The sequence below is a fragment of the Drosophila melanogaster genome, chromosome 3R (genome assembly GCF_000001215.4).
Source record: "Drosophila melanogaster chromosome 3R".
Taxonomy (NCBI): Eukaryota; Metazoa; Arthropoda; class Insecta; order Diptera; family Drosophilidae; genus Drosophila; species Drosophila melanogaster.
Window position 1 is genome coordinate 1,461,866 of NT_033777.3, and position 21,561 is coordinate 1,483,426.

The 21,561-nt window shown below is 36.8% G+C and overlaps 1 protein-coding gene across 1 annotated transcript in view; it reads left to right on the forward strand.

The window, feature by feature from the left end:
* Positions 1-21,561, forward strand: part of Myo81F (Myosin 81F) — a 1,965,857-nt gene that overhangs the window by 894,790 nt on the left and 1,049,506 nt on the right. The window contains exon 11 of the mRNA NM_001316563.1: positions 5,281-5,393. Within this exon, the coding sequence (NP_001303492.1) occupies positions 5,281-5,393 (113 nt within the window). The remainder of the gene's footprint in view (positions 1-5,280; positions 5,394-21,561) is intronic.

Below are 21,561 nucleotides of genomic sequence, written 5' to 3' on the forward strand. Positions count from 1 at the left end.
ATATAATATAATATAATATAATAAAATAAAAAAAAATATAATATAATATAATATAATATAATATAATATAATATAATATAATAAAATAAAATAAAATATAATATAATATAATATAATATAATATAATATAATATAATATAATATAATATAATATAATATAATATAATATAATATAATATAATATAATATAATATAATATAATATAATATAATATAATATAATATAATATAATATAATATAATATAATATAATATAATATAATATAATATAATATAATATAATATAATATAATATAATATAATATAATATAATATAATATAATATAATATAATATAATATAATATAATATAATATAATATAATATAATATAATATAATATAATATAATAAATTGTAATATAATATAATATAATATATTTTGACCAAAACCTTTTCGCCCACTTCGAAGACTCTGTTTTGTCGAGATGCATTCTCCTCTCTAGACCAAAGCGCGTCTTGGGCACTCTTAATATTGTCGGCAATACATTCTTGTGTGTCGTCCGTGCATTTTTGAATTGCGTCTACTGGCCTCTAATCGATGACCGAATGGATTGATTTGTTACATCTGGTAGTGGCCAATAAGATTATGTCCACAGTATAACTCATGTCCTTGTCGATTTTTAGGCACCTGGCGAGCTCTTGTAGAGTGCTGTGAAAACGTTCCACTTTCCCGTTTGAGACACTGTTCCTTTGGGAAGAAATTCATGACCTGCAGCAAGGCCAGTTTCAAATCCTCAATTGTTTTTGACGGCACGTGCTGTACGTCGCAAATTTCGTAAACTTGTCAATGCAAGTGAGAAAATATTTTTTATCCGTTGAGAAAATGTCTATGTGTAGCATATTTCACATTTCACCAACATGAGAAGGAATCGGTGATTCGTCAATCTCTTGTTTCTTTGAATGCCTGTCATATTTAGTTTCGGGCATGTTTTGCAGTTTTGGACAATTTGAGTAGTAGTACTCTGTGCGAACCTCCTTTACATTTTCTTGGGCCCTATCTGTAACAGAATTTTGTAGTTGGGAATCTTCGGAATAAGTCGCAATGGAGGGCGTTTACGCCCTTGGGGACATTTGCATGCGCACGGTCATTGAGTAATGACTTCTTGTCGGTGAAGTCGTTTCTTATTTTTGAAGAGATCGAAAGAGCGTTTTAGCGGAAAGTGGGCCTCTTCTAGAACTAGTTGGTTCTGGAAGCAATTTAGGGGCTTATCCAATGTTTCTATGGTGTGAGTGAGGGAAATCTCACTGTGAATGGTGCGCATGATTCTGCGTCCTGTGCTCATATGTCATTAATTTGCTGCCTAGACAGGGCATCAGCAACTAAATTTTCTTCTTCCGGTTTATAGACCTTCGCCCCGTTTCCTCGATGCGTCCCTTCCACCTTTTAATTTTCGCGTTAGGGTTAGAATCTGATACCGAGAATGACAATGGATGATGGTCGGTGAAGATAGTTATATCACCGCACATAAATAGTGTAGCAGCTTGTCCAACGCCCAAACTATTGCTAATAATTCATTTTCATTTGTGGCGTAGTTAATTTCCATATCTTTTAACGTCCTGGAGATCATTGTAATAGGGCGGTTCTTTTGGGAAATCACTGCTTCAATACCGTAGGCTGAAGCATCCGTCGTTAGATGGAACGGCTTCTTATAATCCGGGTATCTGAGCATAACATCTTCGGATGCCAAAAGAAATTTTCGAACGAATTTTTTTGCGCTTCATTGAATTGTACTTCGATGTGGCGCGATTTATGTCTGCTTACAATTCCATTTTCGCCTTTTAAGATGTCAGAAATAGTCTGCTAAGTTATGGCTGCAAAGTCCTTAATGAAGCATCTGTAATAACTCGCGAGGCCTAGAATGATCTAACCTCAAATACTGTGCTTCACATGAGAATTCCCATTTTTTGAGAAGATTATTACGTCATCGACGTAAACATAGTAAGTCTTGCCGATTTTCTCTCTGAGAATGTCATTAATGGCTCCTTGGAAGATGCTAGCAGCATTTTTCAAGCCAAAGGGAAGCCTGTTGAAATAGTATTTCCCTCCGCTTACGGAAAAGCAAGTTTTTTCACGGTCATGTTCTACTATCCACTAACATACTTGGCAATGTCTATTTTAAATTCCGCTTTGGAGACGGCTGCGGCATATGCCCCTGTTTTTTCCTCCGCATTTTGAGTAATAAAATTAATTTTCTGTTGTTTCCTCACGGTGCCTGTGCGCTCAGAGTTGGCTGGTCTTCTGTTCTGGTAGGCAGTTGCCTGGGACGGCTGCAGCAACTTCGAAAATGGTGGTTCGACCACCATAGGCTCTGGTGTACCGTTGTTTTTGTAATTTTTGGTATTGTGTGGGTCGGCGTAAGCCTGTGCGCTATGATGCCTATTGAAATACGGATTTTTGGCATTATTTGGATGTGGGTTATGGTGGTCGTACTTATCAACTTGATGAGCCTGTGTTTTTGCAGTAGGTTTGCGATCTTCCTCACTTTTTGCAAAACTGGCTGCAAAAACGTTCCTCTCGTGGTTAGATTCCACTTCGTTCGGCTTTGCAGAGAAAAGCACGCCGTTTAGCATGTTTAAGTTCCGAAATGAAAATACGCAAATCGTCATCTCTGAATTTTTCGTACAATATTTTTGCCGTAGACGGTTCGTGAGACATATGAGCCTGTTTGTGAGTAAGGTGAGTTTTTCTCGACCTCATTATAATACTGTAACAGGGTCATGTTTTTTCCCTATCATGTTGTGTTCATGTCTTGTTCAATTACGTCCATTGGTCGCTTGTCACTGTAAGCGAAATCGAGCCGATTTATAACAGCATCGAAATTCAGTACGGTGCCAAATGAGGATAAAACATTATCGGCCGCGCCCCTAACCTTGTTTCTTATAATTGTAACTGCCTCGTTATGGCGAGAAGTACCGTTGAATTTAAAAAAAATGCGATATGCAGTTATCGCCGCTTGTCGCCACGAAACGTATGATTCCTGTGATTCAGGAACATGTGTTGCAGCCAACTGCCTGGCCAGTTCCTGAATTGTCTGACGCATTTAATTTTGTGCGAGTTGGTTTTTGTCACAATTGTTGGTTTTGTTGGTCACAATTGCAAGTATTACAGATCTGAGCTGTTCTGGGTCAATCGCCATTGGGGGATTCGCAGTTACACGTCTTAGAAGAGAAGCTGGATTTTCGCTATCGGACTCTGAGTCTGTGGAGTATGGTTTATTATTCCGGCCTTATGACCGGTCCAATTCTCTTAGGTATGCAAAAGCTGCCTGTGTGGGTAGCAGTTGACCAAAGACAAACAAACAACAAATAAAGACAAAGGCTGGAGTGTCGAATGTCGCGCTTCAATCGAATGGAAACATAAAACAACAATAATAAATGAAATAATTGTTAAATTTTACTTTTATTCCCATTGATATGAGACCGTGTTTTAGTAATTTGATGGATTAATAATTTATTTTTGTTTTTAATAATTTTTGTTGAGAAGAATATTTTTGCTCTAACATTGGCGTTGATTAATATTTCTTTTATTATTATTATGTTGTTTTTTATTTAAAAAAAAAAAAAGCTTTTGTACAGCGGTTCGTGGCACATAAAAGTATTAACAGATTTAAAATTTGTTTAGCATTGGTTCCCACTCAAATGATTCACTTCCCTCGCCGGCTGCTCCGGGGAGCAGGACAAGATTATTTTTTATGTTGAGAGGAACTTTCCTCTTTTAACTACCATCCCTGTGGTCTGTCAGAGTAAATGATAATAATATGTTTTTACGGCGTTTAGTCGGAGTAGAAATGCACGAGCTTCCTCTCTTTATTAATATGGTAAGTATAAATTGAAGCTGACAAAGACTCGCAGCGGCCTAGCAAATATGCTGTGTTGGCCGGCTGCGCACGGGTTTCCGGCGCAATGCTGGGTCAGGACATCAATATTATGTTTCATGAACTGAGCCAACTGTTCTAGTTCGTTGGCTTGTGTTAACTTGTATGCAAGCACCCGGGTGTGCGCGCAACCGAATTAATACGGCACTCTGCGTCGCGGATGCCGATCACACTCGGCACTCATAACGGGGCACGTGCCCAAAAAGAGATAAGTGAGAAAAACACTAATGGGTGTCTCGTAAACACTTGTGTGTTTCGTAGACAGTCGAGTGTCTCTATGAAAAAATAATGATAAGTGTTACCAAAGACACTAGAATAACGAGATGCGTAACGCCATACTATTTTTTTTTGCAGTGGCTCCAGGCTCTCTCGAATTTTTGTTTGAGAGCGAGAGAGCGGAGAGCGCTACAGCAAACAGCTTTTCTACGCATACAGTGATAGCAGACAAATGTATGTGTTCACACGTATGCTCATGCATTGTAAATTTGTCCAGATATGTCCTTCACCTTAGAAGTTCTTAGACTTTAAATCTATATTATTTTTGTTCAATTGGCACCATGCGAAAAATTCTTGTTTTGGATTGCCTTAACGTTATTATTATTTAAATATAGCTTAGAAATAGTAATAGCCGAATCATAATACCACACACTTCGTCCACACTCCGTGCCTCAAGATATGACTTGCAATAAACAGTTTTCATATTTATATTTATTTATTAATTTTTTATTTTCTACTACGTATTATTTTTATGAAATATTTATTTCTCAATGTAATGTCTTCTTTTTGGAAAATTTATGTTCTAAGTTACAACAGTTATAATTATTTCTTTGTATTTGCTTTAATTATTTAGTATATTTATTAGGTAATTTGACTTAATATGATGTATGTAAATAATAAAATTTTATTATTTAAAATGCTCATTAGATTCAGTTGTTTTTCATATTCAGTTTTTTTTTATATTCCAATTTGATATTTGATAAATTTCAATTTCATCATATTGCTAAGAAATTGGCAAAAACTCCCCAATTATGTAAATTCGTTTCTTCGATCACGCACACATATACGAGTTCTCATCTCTTGGTTTTACTCCCACAAGCAAGCGTCTTTTTACAAAAAATTTAAAAAACACGAAATTGACATTCCTTTTTAAATATTTTATTATTAGTTCTAAATATTTGCTTCCCGTACTTAACTTTATAAATGGATTTTAAATTTAATTTTTTAAATAATAATAATTTTTGTGAAGTGTGGGCGCAGCAGTTTTGGGCGGTTTGTAGGGGTTAAAAGGCGTGTTAACATGGGTCAAGAAACTGGCGCTGTGTCTCTAGAATCTGTATTTTTATAAATGATTTGTCTTAATATTTTAGGTAGCAGCGGCATTAAGAGAAATGAAGCGCGTTGATGAAGAACTAAAAAAGCGTGATGGAATCTATGAGCAATTAACCAGCATAACCACAAAAACTCTTGCTGATTGTGAGAGGTACGTATACTTTTATGGTCAGCTTAACTAAGAACGAGAATTATTGTATAGTCCCTTAGCCCCGTAATTTATTACCACGGCAATGACGTCAACGTGGTTCTTTTTCCTTAGATTTACCAATTCTGAAATCGCAGAGTTTTTTTCATTGCCTGAATTGGTTCAGTTGGTTGGCTTAACTAAACTAATGAAAACAGTTATCAAACAGCGATGAAAGGTATTAATTCCCCTACATCATTATCCAAGTAAGCGTTAGAGTGGGTGCGGCCAAAAGTTTTTTGTCAAATCAATAGAAACTTCTAAGAGCTATAAAAATATAAAAATTTAAACAAATTTTGCAAAAGTGTGGACTCGGTAGTTTTGTACGGTTCTGTGGTGTTAAGGTAGGCGTGTTAAAGTGGGTCCACACACTGACTTTACGACCATGTCTCTAGAATCTTTATCATTAATCTCAACCTTCTAGTTCTTATAGTTTTTGAGATCTCGACGTTCACACGGACGAACAGGGCTCGATCAAAGACACTAGAATAACAAGATGCGTAACGCAATACGATTTTTTGGCACTCGATTTTTTCGCCGTGGCTCTAGAGGTGGCTCCAGGCTCTCTCGAATTTTTGTTTGAGAGCGAGAGAGCGGAGAGCGCTACAGCAAACAGCTTTTCTACGCATACAGTGATAGCAGACAAATGTATGTGTTCACACGTATGCTCATGCATTGTAAATTTGTCCAGATATGTCCTTCACCTTAGAAGTTCTTAGACTTTAAATCTATATTATTTTTGTTCAATTGGCACCATGCGAAAAATTCTTGTTTTGGATTGCCTTAACGTTATTATTATTTAAATATAGCTTAGAAATAGTAATAGCCGAATCATAATACCACACACTTCGTCCACACTCCGTGCCTCAAGATATGACTTGCAATAAACAGTTTTCATATTTATATTTATTTATTAATTTTTTATTTTCTACTACGTATTATTTTTATGAAATATTTATTTCTCAATGTAATGTCTTCTTTTTGGAAAATTTATGTTCTAAGTTACAACAGTTATAATTATTTCTTTGTATTTGTTTTAATTATTTAGTATATTTATTAAGTCATTTGACTTAATAATCATTTGACTGTATGTATGTGTATGTGACCTAACCTTTACTCAAATGTATTAATCCCCGAACCGGCATTTTCAACGTAGAGAGTAAGAACATAGAACGTAGAGAGAACGTAGAGAGAAGTTGAACAAAAAGCTATAAAAAATGTGTACTCAAGTAGAAGACTCAGTCATGTCATTTTCAAATTTCATTCAAATTGAATTCCCATTAGTACTTAAAATTTTTATATAGTATGTAAGCTAACCTAAGCTAATCATTTTTTTAGAAGAGTTCATTTTCTGAGAGTGCTCGTTGAATTTTCGAGTAAGTTTGTTCGCAGTCGTGTAATTCGAAATTATACCATCTCAAAGTATTTGTGGAAAATGCCACACTTTCGTTTCAGCTCATATGAAAAAGTGAGTGAAAAAAAGTTGAGTGAGTTTCCTAACATTTTTTTTTTATTGGAAATATTCTGCGTACAAAATTTCATTTATTTCTATACACACTGCTAATAAATTATTGTTCCTAATGGAGTGGCGAAAGTAGCCGATTGAATTATAAAAAGAAAAGAAAAATCTAATTGAATTCACTCGCGGCCCATTTTCAAACAAAAAAAATTTTTTTTTCCTCTTCTCTTTAACAATTCATTATAATAATAATAAAAAAAAAATAATTCATTGAACAAGATTATAGAGAAAAACCACACTGCAAATTATGGGAGATTTAAATAAATGCGTTGTTCCTTCTCTTTAATATATATTTAGCAGCTAGTACCCTTTAACTCTTTAATTACAGACTTAAATACAGACTCGGCTGATGTTTCTCCGGACGTAGGGTACTTAAGGGGGCACTAGAGCCATGCTCTTAAGGAAAGTGGTCTTTTTTTTTTTTGTTTCGCACGGGTCCCACGGCCACACCTCCCGCCCAACCGACCGAGGGGCACTGCCGTGTATCGTAGATATAGACGCGATATAAAAAAGAGAACAGGAACGAGGAAATTAATATAATGTAAAATAACTATATTAAATATTACTGTTAGTAGGATCTAATTATGTAATAAAAAAGTTAAAATCGATTGATTTAAGAGCGGCAGAGGGTTAAGATTACTGATAATAGGATAAAGTCTATTATAGTCAGAACATAAAACTCTGTAAGGGTCATGCAACTTATAGTTAGATCTACAATGATTTAAGATAAGGGGTATATAGTTTCTAGTGAATCTACTTAGAACCGAGAAGTTAAGCCGACTAATCAAGTCGGGACTCTCAACATCCCCACGAATAAGCTTACAAATAAAATTTGTTCCAAGATAGGATTGTTAGATAGGAAAGGTAAATTAATTAAAAGTAGTCTACTGCAATAAGGAGGTAATATACGGTTTGCATCCCAATTTAGACGGTCGGTGTGGACTACGTATTGTGGACTCCAAACAGGTGATCCGTACTCGAGAATCGGACGGACTAACGAAATAAATAAGGTTTTAGTCAAGTAAAGATCATCAAATTCCTTAGACCACCTTTTTATAAAACCAAGCACACCACTGGCCTTATTGACAATAGACCAAATATGGTCAGAAAATTTTAGTTTTGGGTCCAGAAGAACGCCAAGATCATCAACTCGTGTTATTCTGCCCAAGGAGCACCCACTTAGAGTGTAAGTCATGCGTATTGGGTTGGGACGACAAAAGATCATAACTTTACACTTGGAGCCATTTAAGTCTAACACGTTATCACGGCACCATATGTGAAATCGATCTAGATCGGATTGTAAGTCTAAATGGCACGAAGTGTCCTTGTACTGGAGGCATAATTTAACATCGTCTGCGTACATAAGTACACGCGAATGTTTTATTATTAAGGGGAGGTCGTTAATGAATAAGGTAAAAAGAAGCGGACCAAGATGGCTCCCTTGTGGGAGGACTTGTTGTGTCCTGCCATTCAGATAGCTTGAAATCCAATTTAGAAGATTACAGGGAAACCTAAAATATCAAGTTTTCTTATTAGAAGGTAATGATTAACAGAGTCAAATGCTTTACTAAAATCAGTGTAGATGACATCTGTTTGAAGATTAATTTTGAAACCCTGTATTACGAAAGAAGTTAGCTCCAAGAGGTTAGTGGTTGTTGATCTGCGTTTCATAAAACCGTGTTGACACGGTGATATGATTGATCTACAAAGGTGCTGCAAATGAGGAGTGATAACATTTTCAAAAAGTTTTGGGATAGCCGACAATTTAGAGATTCCTCTGTAATTGATTGCATCCAGTTTGCTACCTTTTTTATGAAGAGGAATCACAAAGGACTCCTTCCATATATGAGGGAACTGTGAAGATTCCAGAGATAAGGTAAACAGTTTCAGTAGAGGCTTGCACAAGGCTTCCGCACAGAATCTGAGCACACAGCCAGGGATTCCATCGGGACCTGGCGAATAGACCAGTTTAACACGCTGAAGATCGTTAAGCACTGAGCTTTCGTTTATAGTGGGGCAAAATATTAGATTCGACTTAGATACCGCATAAGAGTATGGCTGTTCGGAATGAGGTAAAGTTGAATATGTTGTTTGAAAAAACTTGGCGAATAGATCGGCTATTGCCTGATCCGATGTTACCGTAGTGTTTTCAAAAAACAGCGAGGAAGGGTAAGAACTTGTTTTTCGCTTAGTGCTAACGAAATTATAAAACTGTTTCGGATCCTGTGCAAACTGTAACTTACAACGGTTTAAATAATTTTTGTAGCACTGAGCATTAAGCACGGTAAAGTTTAACCGAGCGCTTAAATATTTACAAAGGATGGACTGAGAACCGGTATTTTTAAATTTTATATAGAGTCTGGACTTTACATTGCTTAGGTGTGTCAACTCTTTATTAAGCCAAGGGGGTTTAGAGATTGACGGATAGTACATCGGAACACAAGAGTCAAAAAATGATTTAATTGCGATATAAAACATATTAATCGCATCCGCCATTATGTTGCAGGAGTAAAGATCGGACCAATTATAGCCAGCTATAAAATTGTATAGCCTCCGAAAATTTGCCTTGCGAAAGCCGTGAATTCGCTTTGTTGACTTCTCTGAATTTACTTTTAATACAGTACCTATGTCGATTGCCACCTCGAAAGTAGGATGATATGGATCTTCAGGTTGAGTAAGAGGTGCTACCCTGGACACACTTTCAGGACTTGTTACAAAACATAGATCCAACAGTCGACCAAGAGAGTTTGGAATATAATTAACTTGCGACAAGGATAAGTCGAGCAAGCCGTCAATAAAATCATGTTGTGCTAAAGGGAGAAGGATATTCGATTGCTTTTCTGGGGACCACATTGTGCCAGGTATATAAAAATCACCTAGAACTACCAATTGGTCCCTGTCAGACAGTTTATTCAAGATGGACTGGACAGCGCACAGATGATTCTGATATTCTGGGAATTCAGAAGATGGCGGAATATACGAGCACGTAATATACACTGATCTGTCAGCTTTACACATAAGAATTCCGAGTTACGTGATTCTTCCAAAAGTAACTCCTTCAACGCGAGGGTAGATCTAACCGCAATTAAGACTCCACCTCCCCGTCTGAAGGGACGGTCAAATCTATATACAGTGTACATACATGGGAAGCCTTCGGAGTTAAGTATCTCCGGCTTTAACCAAGTCTCTGTGAGCACTATTATATGGGATGCAAATGAAAGACTATCACAATACAATTTGCATAATTTACTACGCAAGCCTCTAACATTTTGATAGGAGATAGTAAGATTCGTTGTTAGTTTTTTAAAGAGGAAGAAGATGAAGAGGGGGATGGTGCAGTGGTCTGGCCACGTGAGGGAAGTTTAATTCCCACGGGCCACTTTTTCCTATTTTTGATCTTAGCTTCGAACTCTTTTACCACCATACTATCCGGTCTTAGGTAGGGTAGGGCAATACGCGAACACGATTCCACCTGTGCTTCGCAGGCGACAAAATTCTCAAGCTTTTCCTCCTATTCTAGAACTGTCCCCTTCAGAAGGTATTAATTTGCTTCCTCCGATTTTGTATACTAGCTCCTTCATTTTGTTGTTGTTGTAAGCACGCTCAATTTCTTGGTCTTATTCATTATTGTATGTAACGAAAAGATATCTGTACAAGCAAGACCACCACACCAAACGCCATGAGCTAGAGCCGGCCTCTAAAGCGTGCACCCGCAAGTACAGGTACTCTCGTCTTCCATCCCTTTATTTCGTTACACGTTACAGTTAAGTTAAGCAAAATAATAAATAAGATAAAGTGGCGCCCAACGTGTGGGGCCTTAGTAAATTTTCAATTCATTAAGACTCGCGAATTAATATCTTCAATCCTCTTCTTTAAATTTTCCGTTTCAGTTTCATACTTCCAATATTTTTGTGTTCAGAATTAGTTAAGTTAATACTAGTATTGCTGACTGGCCATAACTAAGACTTATCCCAAATATTTTCCTAAGTGTAGCAAAAGAAAATGTGGATTTTGCTGAGGAAAACAGCAACAAGTAACTCCGGTTTGGTTTTGTCCCGGTTTGATCTACTTCCTTGAGCTAACTAAACGCTATTCTAAAAAAAGGTCATTAACGTAACATGACTGAAAATCTTGGTATTACTCGAGAGAAATGCCAGATCCTCATATAGTTGTCGATTTTTTTCTTCTTCACCATTCGTCTTAAATAATATAGAGTTTCTTATGGGTTGGAATATTCGTGCAGAGGAAGAGCGCACGATCCAAGACTTCACTAATACACCTATTGGTTGTTTTAAAATTTAGTCTAATGCAATATCTTCTTTTAAGGAAACACCTTCTACGCCTTCGTGAGAATTTTGAGCTGAAATAATAGACAGCCCTACGAAAGGAGAACATCAAGCCAAGAGTTCAGTTTTTATTATCTTTCCTCGCACCTTATCGTTGATATTTTTACGTATATAATTTTATTTTATTTTGCTCGTTATTTTTGAACGTGAAATTTTTCAGAAGTATGATGGGGTTAGACCGATCACTAACTAGGAAATATCCTGGTGTCTCAAACTCTGTTTGTACATTATGTGCAGCCGAGATGAGCACACCAGACTTGTACGTAACAACATGTCACCATGAATTTCACAGGAAATTGGGAATCATTTTAAAAAAAGTGATATCTTTCCGATGTGTAAACTAACCTGTAGGCCTCCAGCCTAACCAACCGAAAGGGTAGGGCGAGAAACTCGTAGTAAAGCTAAATATCTTCCACCCGCAACAGTAGACGGGGGCCCTTCGACATCAGCTCGCTGTGCTAACACCAATGAAGCTATTTCAAGCGCTGTAAGTGCTAATGCGGTAGATTTGTTAGCCATGGAGCGTAGGCTTCTAGCAACGTTGTCAGAGAAGATGACAGATTTAGTACAAAACGCGATCACCGCACGCATGCAGCGAATAATGTCCGCTCCGAGTCCGGCCAATAAAGTCGTCCACATACTAAATGGTTGGAAAATAAAATATTCCGGTGTAGGAGTGTCAGTAGACAATTTTATATACAGAGTCGAAGCACTTACAAGGCAGACGTTGAATAGAAATTTCAACTTGTTATGCAGGAACATAAGCGTATTGTTTGAAGGCAAGGCTAATGACTTCTTTTGGCGCTATCATAAAGCCAACAGTGAAATTCTGTGGGAAAGGTTTTGTACAGCACTACGACTGCAATTTCGACAGAGTCGCGACGATGGTGACATAGAAGAGTTGATTAGGAATACTAAACAAAAACCAAATTAAACTTTTGATAGTTTCTACGATACAGTATCCGTGTTAGTCGACTAGCTAGAGCAGACTTGGACAGCCAACAAACTTGTCCGAGTGTTAAGAAGTAACCTTCGTCCTGAGATTCGCCACGAAATTTTAAACTTAGCTGTTGGAGCGGTGTCTGAGAGAAATCTGTAAGCGACGGGAGGCATTCCTGGCTGACGTCAAAGGATGTAGTGGCTACACGAAAGATTCACCGTTTAAACGTGAGATATCCGAGATCTGTCAGGAGATTGAAGATGAGGTGAGGTCAACATACGGAAGTGAGAACGACATTGAAGCTTTTTCTCTAGTGTGTTGGAATTGCCGAGTCGAAGAACACCGATATCAATAATGTCTAGCCGAAAGACGAGTTTTTTGTTATGGGTGTGGTGCAGCAAACACCTATAAACTTCAAGGTCGGATGTCGAAGTTGCAAGTCAAACCGAAGACTTCGAATGCCGCAAGAAATCAATCAACAATGACCGATCACTAGAGAACACCAATAACAGTGTGCCTCTACCCCTCCCTGACGTACCAATTAAACCTGATTATACACTGCTTCACAGCAAAATTTCGGAGTTACGGAATGTCTGCATTTCGGATCTCAGAGAATCTCCTGCAATTCTTAAATGGAAATCTCGCAGTTCTCGACGATTGAAATTTTTTTGGAAGAACGTCAAAATGTGTATAGCCAGTTTGGATTACATTAGTTCTATACCGACAGGACCTCGAGACCCTCGACCGTTCTTACCGATTCGCTTATTGAATCGCCTGGTCTATGTATTGTCGGATTCAGGCGCGTCGATTAGTTGTATTGGAGGAGGGTTAGTACAAGCTGCGATGGAAAGCGAGAAGTTCATGTCGTTAAGAGGAGAAGCTGCGACAGCAGACGGTAGTTCTCAACGAACATCAACAAGCTTTTGAAATTATATGTCGTTTTATATGTAGACTTTTTGAAATTATATGACCTTCTCTCCGCTAATTTGAAAATAGCTGAAATATTGTCGCGTGAACCCAACCTGCGAACTGTGGTGGATCGGCACGAATTATGCGAAGGTGCCAAAGCTAAGTTGGCGAATGTAATCAATTGTTTTTCCTCATTTCGTCAGAAAGGGTTAGGTAAGACGAATTTGGTCTCTCACTCGATTGATGTGGGAACAGCTAGGCCTGTGAAGCAACGGCATTTCCCTGTCTCTGCCGCTGTCGAAAAAGCAATGTATGCGGAAATTGACAGGATGTTGCGATTAGGGGTGATAGAAGAGTCTGATAGTGCTTGGCCTTCGCCAATCGTGATGGTGACTAAACCAGGTAAAGTGGGAATTTGTCTTGAGTCGCAGGTCTCTTTACCGTCCCGGGTAGACCGTTATATAAATTTACAGTCATGGCTTTTGGGTTATGTAACGCCACGAGCACTATGTCGGGATTAATGGACAAAGTAGTGCCTGCTCATTTGAGAAATTAAGTTTTTATATATTTAGACGACCTGCTGATAGTATCTTCCAGTTTTGAGGGCCATTTGAATGTACTGAGGGAGTTAGCCCTGCACATAAAGCGCGCTGGCTTAACGCTAAACGTCGCTAAGAGTCACTTTTGTGTGCGACGAGTACGCTATTTGGGCCACATTATCGAAGACGGAGGAATACGCACGGACCCTGAAAAGGTAGCCGCGATTACCGATTTTCCATTGCCGAAGAGTTTGAAAAGTTTGCGGAGTTTCATGGGATTGTGTGGATGGTACCGAAAATTCGTCGCAAACTTCGCAACACTTTCTGTACTGTAGCATATTGGACTAATCTACCCTAAAAATACAATAAATGATTGGGTGTATAACTTAGCGTCAATACATTGTGACACTTTGTCATAATAAATATAAATATACAAATATACAAAAAGAGCACCAAAAACTACGTAAGCACTCCAGCGCCCCAGTAATACGATCTAACGCTTATACATAAGCCGATCGCGGAGCGTGGGAATGCTGAGCATGCACTTTGCAGCTCAAGTGGTCAATGCCTTCTGCATACATATGTATATGTATAAATGTAAGTAAGAATACATAGATATAAGCAATGTATGTGCGGGTTAGCTGAACCCAACTTCAGCACACTTTGATTATTCGAATAAACCGCTTCAAGCAGAGCAGAAGCTCCAAAATACCGTACTACTTGTTGAACCTATTACATGGCGACCGTGACAGGACCATTGCAGGACGCACACGAAGTGTTTAAAGTATTGTGCTAATAATTAAAGTCGACTGATCTTAGTTCGAGTATAAATTAAATAAATTAATAAATTCAAATAACATTATAAAACATAATAATTGATGGCGGAGAGCCACAATTCTTAAACGCACAGCCCACGACACAAAGGGACTTGCCAACGTTGGAAGAAGCTCTGCAGCAAAATCCTGCAGATGGACCACGCCCTCTCACAATAGCTGAGTACCGGGCAAGGCAGAAAAGGAAGGAACCAAAGAAGCACAACTGCTCCGGAAAAAGGGTAAAGCTACTTAAACAACGCCGACTGGTTAAGGAAATGACCCAGTTGGCCAGAGACGAGGCATCCCGACAACGCTACAAAGAGCGTCTTGAGGACATCGAAAGCAAGATTTCGCAAGGTGCGAAACAACGCAAACGGGCTGCATAAATAAATGCTAATGCCCCAATTTGCCTTAATTTTAATTTCTAAACCCAAGCCGATGCGGGAAACCGCTGTTTGAAAAACACTAATATCTGTTAGGCTTTTTACTAACAATGCGGTTGGACAATTTTTTTTTATATTGTAAACAAATATGTGAGCCAACCACATTTATTAACAACTAATATTTCCACGTCTCCGCTACTGAGTATATATATATTCAGCTGCAAAAATTTTTTTTAATGACAGAATATAACAATTCTTATCTTCATTAAACGTAAACATTTTTTATTTTTGATTTTCTAGAAGAATAAATTAATATCATAATAATGAGAAAAAACTCATAAATAGAAAAAAAGAAACGTTTCATTGAAAATAAACAAAATAAAAATGGGATGGTTTAGCGATTCTAGTGAGGCAAAGGACAATACTGAAAAATTATAGATCGCACAGACGATATAAATGCGTTGTGGATCTTATTGCTGATCATTAGAATAGTACTACTTCTACAATTTCTGCTTACAATTTATGTTAAGCATAACAAGATCATCAAAAGACGTTATATAAAGAGGGCAAATCGTTTAGACCAGATTAAAAAAAAAAATAATATGGATTAAAAGAAAGCTTAATAAAAACTTTTTTTTACGACAAGAATGGAATGGAGCGAAATAGCGATACGAATAGACGAATTTTGCTTCAGGTTCGATAAGTCTTATAAATGTATCAATAGAGACGCAGTAATAAAATCCGAAACTTTGAAAAATCATATAGAGATATTAGTAGGAGAATATAATAATATAGTTACATTAGTAAATAAATATGCAAATAGGCTCACATCTGAACATAATAACAAATGTTTGAGGGTTATAAAATCCCTAAACACAAGATTAAATAACATCAGAAAAAGAAGGCATATTCTGATAGACGTACCAGAAAGTCTAAGTCAATTGGTTGAATTCAACACAGACCAGTTCAAAGAACTAGACGAATCTGTTCAATCAAGCGGCGCTGAGTCCGATAGTGACATTGAAAAGCAAGAAGGAAGCGACCGAATTGAATTTAAATCTGAACCAATAACAATTTCTGAAATGGCACAGACATTGATAGAATTTATCAGGCTAGCCTCTGATACCAGAAAATCTACAAAGTTTTTTGGATGCTCTAGGCGATAGCGATAAGCCTTATAAAAACTAAACTTAAGGGCCATGTAAGAAATCTTATAAGTAATGAGCAGACAATTGCTACAATCATTACCCAACTGTCAAGTGCAGTAAAAGGAGAATCGGTAGAAGTGATATCTGCCAAGCTTCTGAATCTACAACAGAGAAATAAAACGGCTAACCAATACACCCAAGAGGTGGAGAAACTGACAAAGGCCCTTGAATAATTATAATAGAGGCGCCCGGGGTTATAATCGTGGAAGAAATAACTACCACAACAATTACAACCGAGGCAGCAATAACAACAATAATAATAACTATAATAACCGTGGAGGTAGGCGAGGCCAAAACCAAGGGAGAGGTCGCGGAAACTACAACCATGGTAATAATAATAATAGCAGTGTGAGAATCGCGCAAATACGTCGGAAAACTAACAGAACCCTTTAGGAAACAACGAATAAATGTAAAAGTTCATTCCATCAATTATAGTCTTAATATATTCGTAACCTTCTATAATCATTCAACTGAAAATAAACTAACATTTCTCATAGATACTGGTGCAGATATCTCACTTCTGAAAGTAAATTCTGATAACTTCATAATTCAAAATGAAAAAATAATAAACATTGAAGGCATAGGCCAAGGTGTGATAAAGTCTCAAGGAACAACCTTAATAGAACTCCAATCAACAAAATATATTATCCCACATGAATTTCATTTGGTAAACCCAAATTTTGCAATACCATGTGATGGAATAATAGGTAATGATTTTATAAAGAAATTCAATTGTCAACTAGATTTCAAACCAAGTGAAGACTGGTTTATAATTAGACCCCAAAATTTAAATTATCCAATATATGTTCCGATAACATATAGCGCTGGCAACAATACAGTTCTTCTGCCAGCCAGATCACAAGTTATTCGGAAAATAGACATTAATGTTGTAAATGATTTCATATTTGTTCCTAATCAAGAAATACACAATGGGATTTATGTTGCAAATACAATAGCAGCATCCAAACATGTATACGTTCGACTTCTAAATACAACTAATTTCAACCAAGTGGTCAAAGTAAATAAAATACAATATGAAAATCTAAAAGATTATGACATTCATAATACCGACACTGAAAATAGAAGCGAACAAATACTTTCAAAACTAAAGAAAAATTTTCCAGACCAATTTAAAAATCAATTAACAGAATTATGCACACAGTATAGTGATGTGTTCGGACTGGAAACCGAACCAATATTAACAAATAATTTTTATAAACAAACATTAAGACTTAAAGATGATGAACCCATTTATATAAAAAACTATAGAAGCCCGCATAGCCATATTGAGGAAATTCAAAAACAAGTAGGGAAATTAATAAGCGACAAAATCGTCGAACCGTCTGTATCTGAGTATAACAGCCCACTCTTGCTAGTTCCAAAAAAATCATTACCAAATTCACAAGAGAAAAAATGGCGATTAGTAATTGACTATCGTCAAATAAACAAAAAACTTCTTTCTGACAAATTTCCACTCCCTAGAATTGATGACAATTTAGATCAACTAGGTCGAGCTAAATACTTGACTTGATGTCAGGTTTCCACCAAATAGAACTTGAGGAAAACTCTAGGAATATAACATCCTTTTCAACGAGCAATGGCTCATATCGCTTCACGCGATTACCATTTGGTCTTAAAATAGCACCAAATTCATTTCAGAGGATGATGACTATATCATTCTCGGGATTATAACCCTCTCAGGCATTCCTTTACATGGATGACTCAATGGTGATAGGATGTTCCGAAAAACACATGATTAAAAACTTAACTGACGTTTTTAATGTATGTAGGAAATATAACCTAAAGTTGCATCCAGAAAAATGTTCATTTTTCATGCACGAAGTGACATTCCTAGGTCACAAATGCACAGACACGGGAGTATTGCCAGATGACAAGAAATATGAGGTCATCAAAAATTATCCTGTCCCTCATGATGCGGACAGTGCAAGACGATTTGTAGCATTCTGCAACTATTATCGTCGATTTATAAGGAACTTCGCTGACTATTCACGGCACATAACTAGATTATGTAAAAAGAATGTCCATTTTGAATGGTCAAGCGAATGCCGGAACGCATTCGAATACCTAAAAGAAAATCTTATGCACCCCACACTATTACAATATCCTGATTTTCGCAAAGAATTTTGCATTATAACGGATGCTAGTAAACAAGCTTGCGGGATTCAGCTCCCAATAGCTTATGCATCACGTTCATTTACAAAAGGAAAAAGCAATGAGAGTACAACGGAACAAGAACTAGCGGCAATTCATTGGGCAATTACCCATTTTAGACCATACATTTATGGCAAACATTTTACCATTAAAACGGACCACAGACCATTAACGTACCTATTTTCTATGACTAATCCCAGTTCTAAATTAACTCGCATGCGGCTAGAGCTTGAAGAATACGACTTCACAGTAGAAAACCTAAGGGGGAAAGATCATTTTGTAGCAGACGCACTCTCACGTATAAATATAAAGGAACTCAAAGACATGCAACATAAAGTCCTGAAAGTCACTACCAGGCAACAAAGTAGACAAGAAAACTGTACAGTAACAAATAAGGAACTATTGCCTAGGCAAAGTATCCAAAATGTATCTAAGCCCAACGTACACGAAGTCATAACAAATGATGAAGTACGAAAAGTAGTGACCTTGCGAATAACTGAATCTATTTGTTTACTAAAACGAGGAAATAAAGTTATTGCAAGAATTGATGTTGACGATTTATATACCAATGGAATTTTTGATTTAGGTAAGTTCTTCCAAAGGCTTGAAATGCAAGCCGGTATACTAAAAATCAGCCAACTCAAATTGGCACCGAGTGAAAAAATCTTTGAAACCATTTCAATAGATAATTTCAAAAATATGGGCAATATAAAATTAAAATCATTAAGAGTAGCGCTACTCCAGCCGGTGACCATTATAAAAACTGAAAAAGAGATACAATCGATACTGTCTACATATCATGACGAACCAATTCAAGGAGGTCATACAGGCATTACAAGAACGCTAGCAAAAATAAAAAGACACTATTATTGGAAAAATATGACTCGTCATATAAAAGAGTACATACGTAGATGTCATAAATGCCAAATGTCAAAAACAACGACACATACAAAGACCCCAATGACTCACACAGAAACCCCAACAAATGCTTTTGATATAGTGATAGTGGACACAGTTGGTCCACTACCGAAATCAGAATATGGCAACGAATACATCGTCACACTAATATGTGATTTGACGAAGTATCTAGTAACCATACCTGTTGCGAATAAGAGCGCAAATACTGTCGCAAAAGCTATATTCGAAAATTTTATACTAAAGTACGGTCCAATGAAGACGTTCATTTCGGACATGGGTACCGAGTATAAAAACAATGTAATTCAAGATATGTGTAAATATATGAAGATTGAAAATCTTACATCCACTGCATATCACCACCAGACTTTAGGGACAATCGAACGAAGTCATAGAACATTCAATAAATACATTCGTTCATACATCTCTGCAGATAAAACTGATTGGGACGTTTGGATACAATACTTTACATATTGTTTCAACGCAACACCATCAGTCATGCATAATTACTGTCCATATGAACTAGTCATTGGAAGATTACCAAGGCAGTTCGCAAATTTTAATAAAACAGATAGAATAGAACCACTGTATAATATAGAAGATTACTCAAAGGAAATAAAATTTAGATTAGAAATAGCATATAAAAGAGCTAGACTTTTGTTAGAAAAAGCTAAGTCTTATAGAAAACAACTTTATGATAAGAAAACTTCAGATTTTCAATTAAAAACAGGAGATAAAGTTATACTAAGGAACGAATCGGGTCATAAGTTAGATCCAGTATATATAGGCTCTTATACTGTAGAAACCATAGAAGACAGAGATAACATAGTAATTAGAGATACAAAACAAAAGAAGCAAAAAGTACATGATAGACTAAAAATATATAATCAATGAAACGTTTCATTTCACTTAAGAAAAGGTCTGATCAACCTCAAAACAAAAAAAAAAAAACAAAAAAAAAACACAAAAAAAAATTTAATTATTTTTCCTTCTAAGAAAGTTAAACATAAATCCAAAAATATCGTAATTCAACATATATTTTTGTATTATTCTGTCATTATACAAAAATGCTTTGAGACAAAACATTGCTAATAATTAATAAGAAAAATCAATATCAAAAAATTTTTCCTTTCTAAACACAATATTAATATTGAGAACTCAATGACTACATATATTACGTCATTTCTTTAAAAAGGGAGGTGTAGCATATTGGACTAATCTACCCTAAAAATACAATAAATGATTGGGTATAACTTAGCGTCAATACATTGTGACACTTTGTCATAATAAATATAAATATACAAATATACAAAAAGACCACCAAAAACTACGTAAGCACTCCAGCGCCCCAGTAATACGATCTAACGCTTATACATAAGCCGATCGCGGAGCGTGGGAATGCTGAGCATGCACTTTGCAGCTCAAGTGGTCAATGCCTTCTGCATACATATGTATATGTATAAATGTAAGTAAGAATACATAGATATAAGCAATGTATGTGCGGGTTAGCTGGACCCAACTTCAGCACACTTTGATTATTCGAATAAACCGCTTCAAGCAGAGCAGATGCTCTGAGCTCCAGAGCCAAGTCTATTTCATCAACTACCAAAATACCGAACTACTTGTTGAACCTATTACAGTACCATTGACTGACTTAATGACTACGAACCGAAAGTTTGGCTTAACGAAGGAGGCAATTGAAGCGTTCAACAAGCTGAAAGAGTGTCTCAGTAAAGCTCCGGTCCTGTGTAGTCCGGATTTTGCTAAGCCGTTTGCAATACATTGCGACGCTAGTAAGTCAGGCGTAGGGGCAGTGCTGGTGCGAGTATCTGAAGATGGTGACGAGCATCCTATCGCCTTCGTCTCAAAGAAACTGAACAAAGCTCAGCGCAATTACACAGTCACAGAGCAGGAATGTTTGGCCGCTATAGTAGCTCTCAAGAACTTCAGAACTTACGTGGAAGGACTCCCATTCAAGATAATAACCGACCATGCTTCGCTTAAGTGGTTAATGTCCAATCATGATTTAAATTCGCGACTGGCGCGATGGGCATTAGCTTTGCAAAGATTCAAGTTTGAGATTAAACACCGTAAGGGTTCTTTAAATGTCGTCCCAGATACATTGTCTCGTGTAAACGAAGAGATTGTGGCCGCTGTGGTTTTGTGTTTCAAGATAACTTGATTGTTGATTTAGATTCAGAATTTTTCCAGTCTAGTGAGTACGTGAAATTAGTAGAGACCGTGAAGGAAAGTACCTCAAATTTTCCTGATCTTAAAGTGGAGAATGGGTTTTTATACAGAAAAGCTGAGCATCTGACTGGAGAACAAATGCATGACGAATATGCTTGGAAACTTTGGGTCCTTTGGCTGCGCATGGTGGCATTCA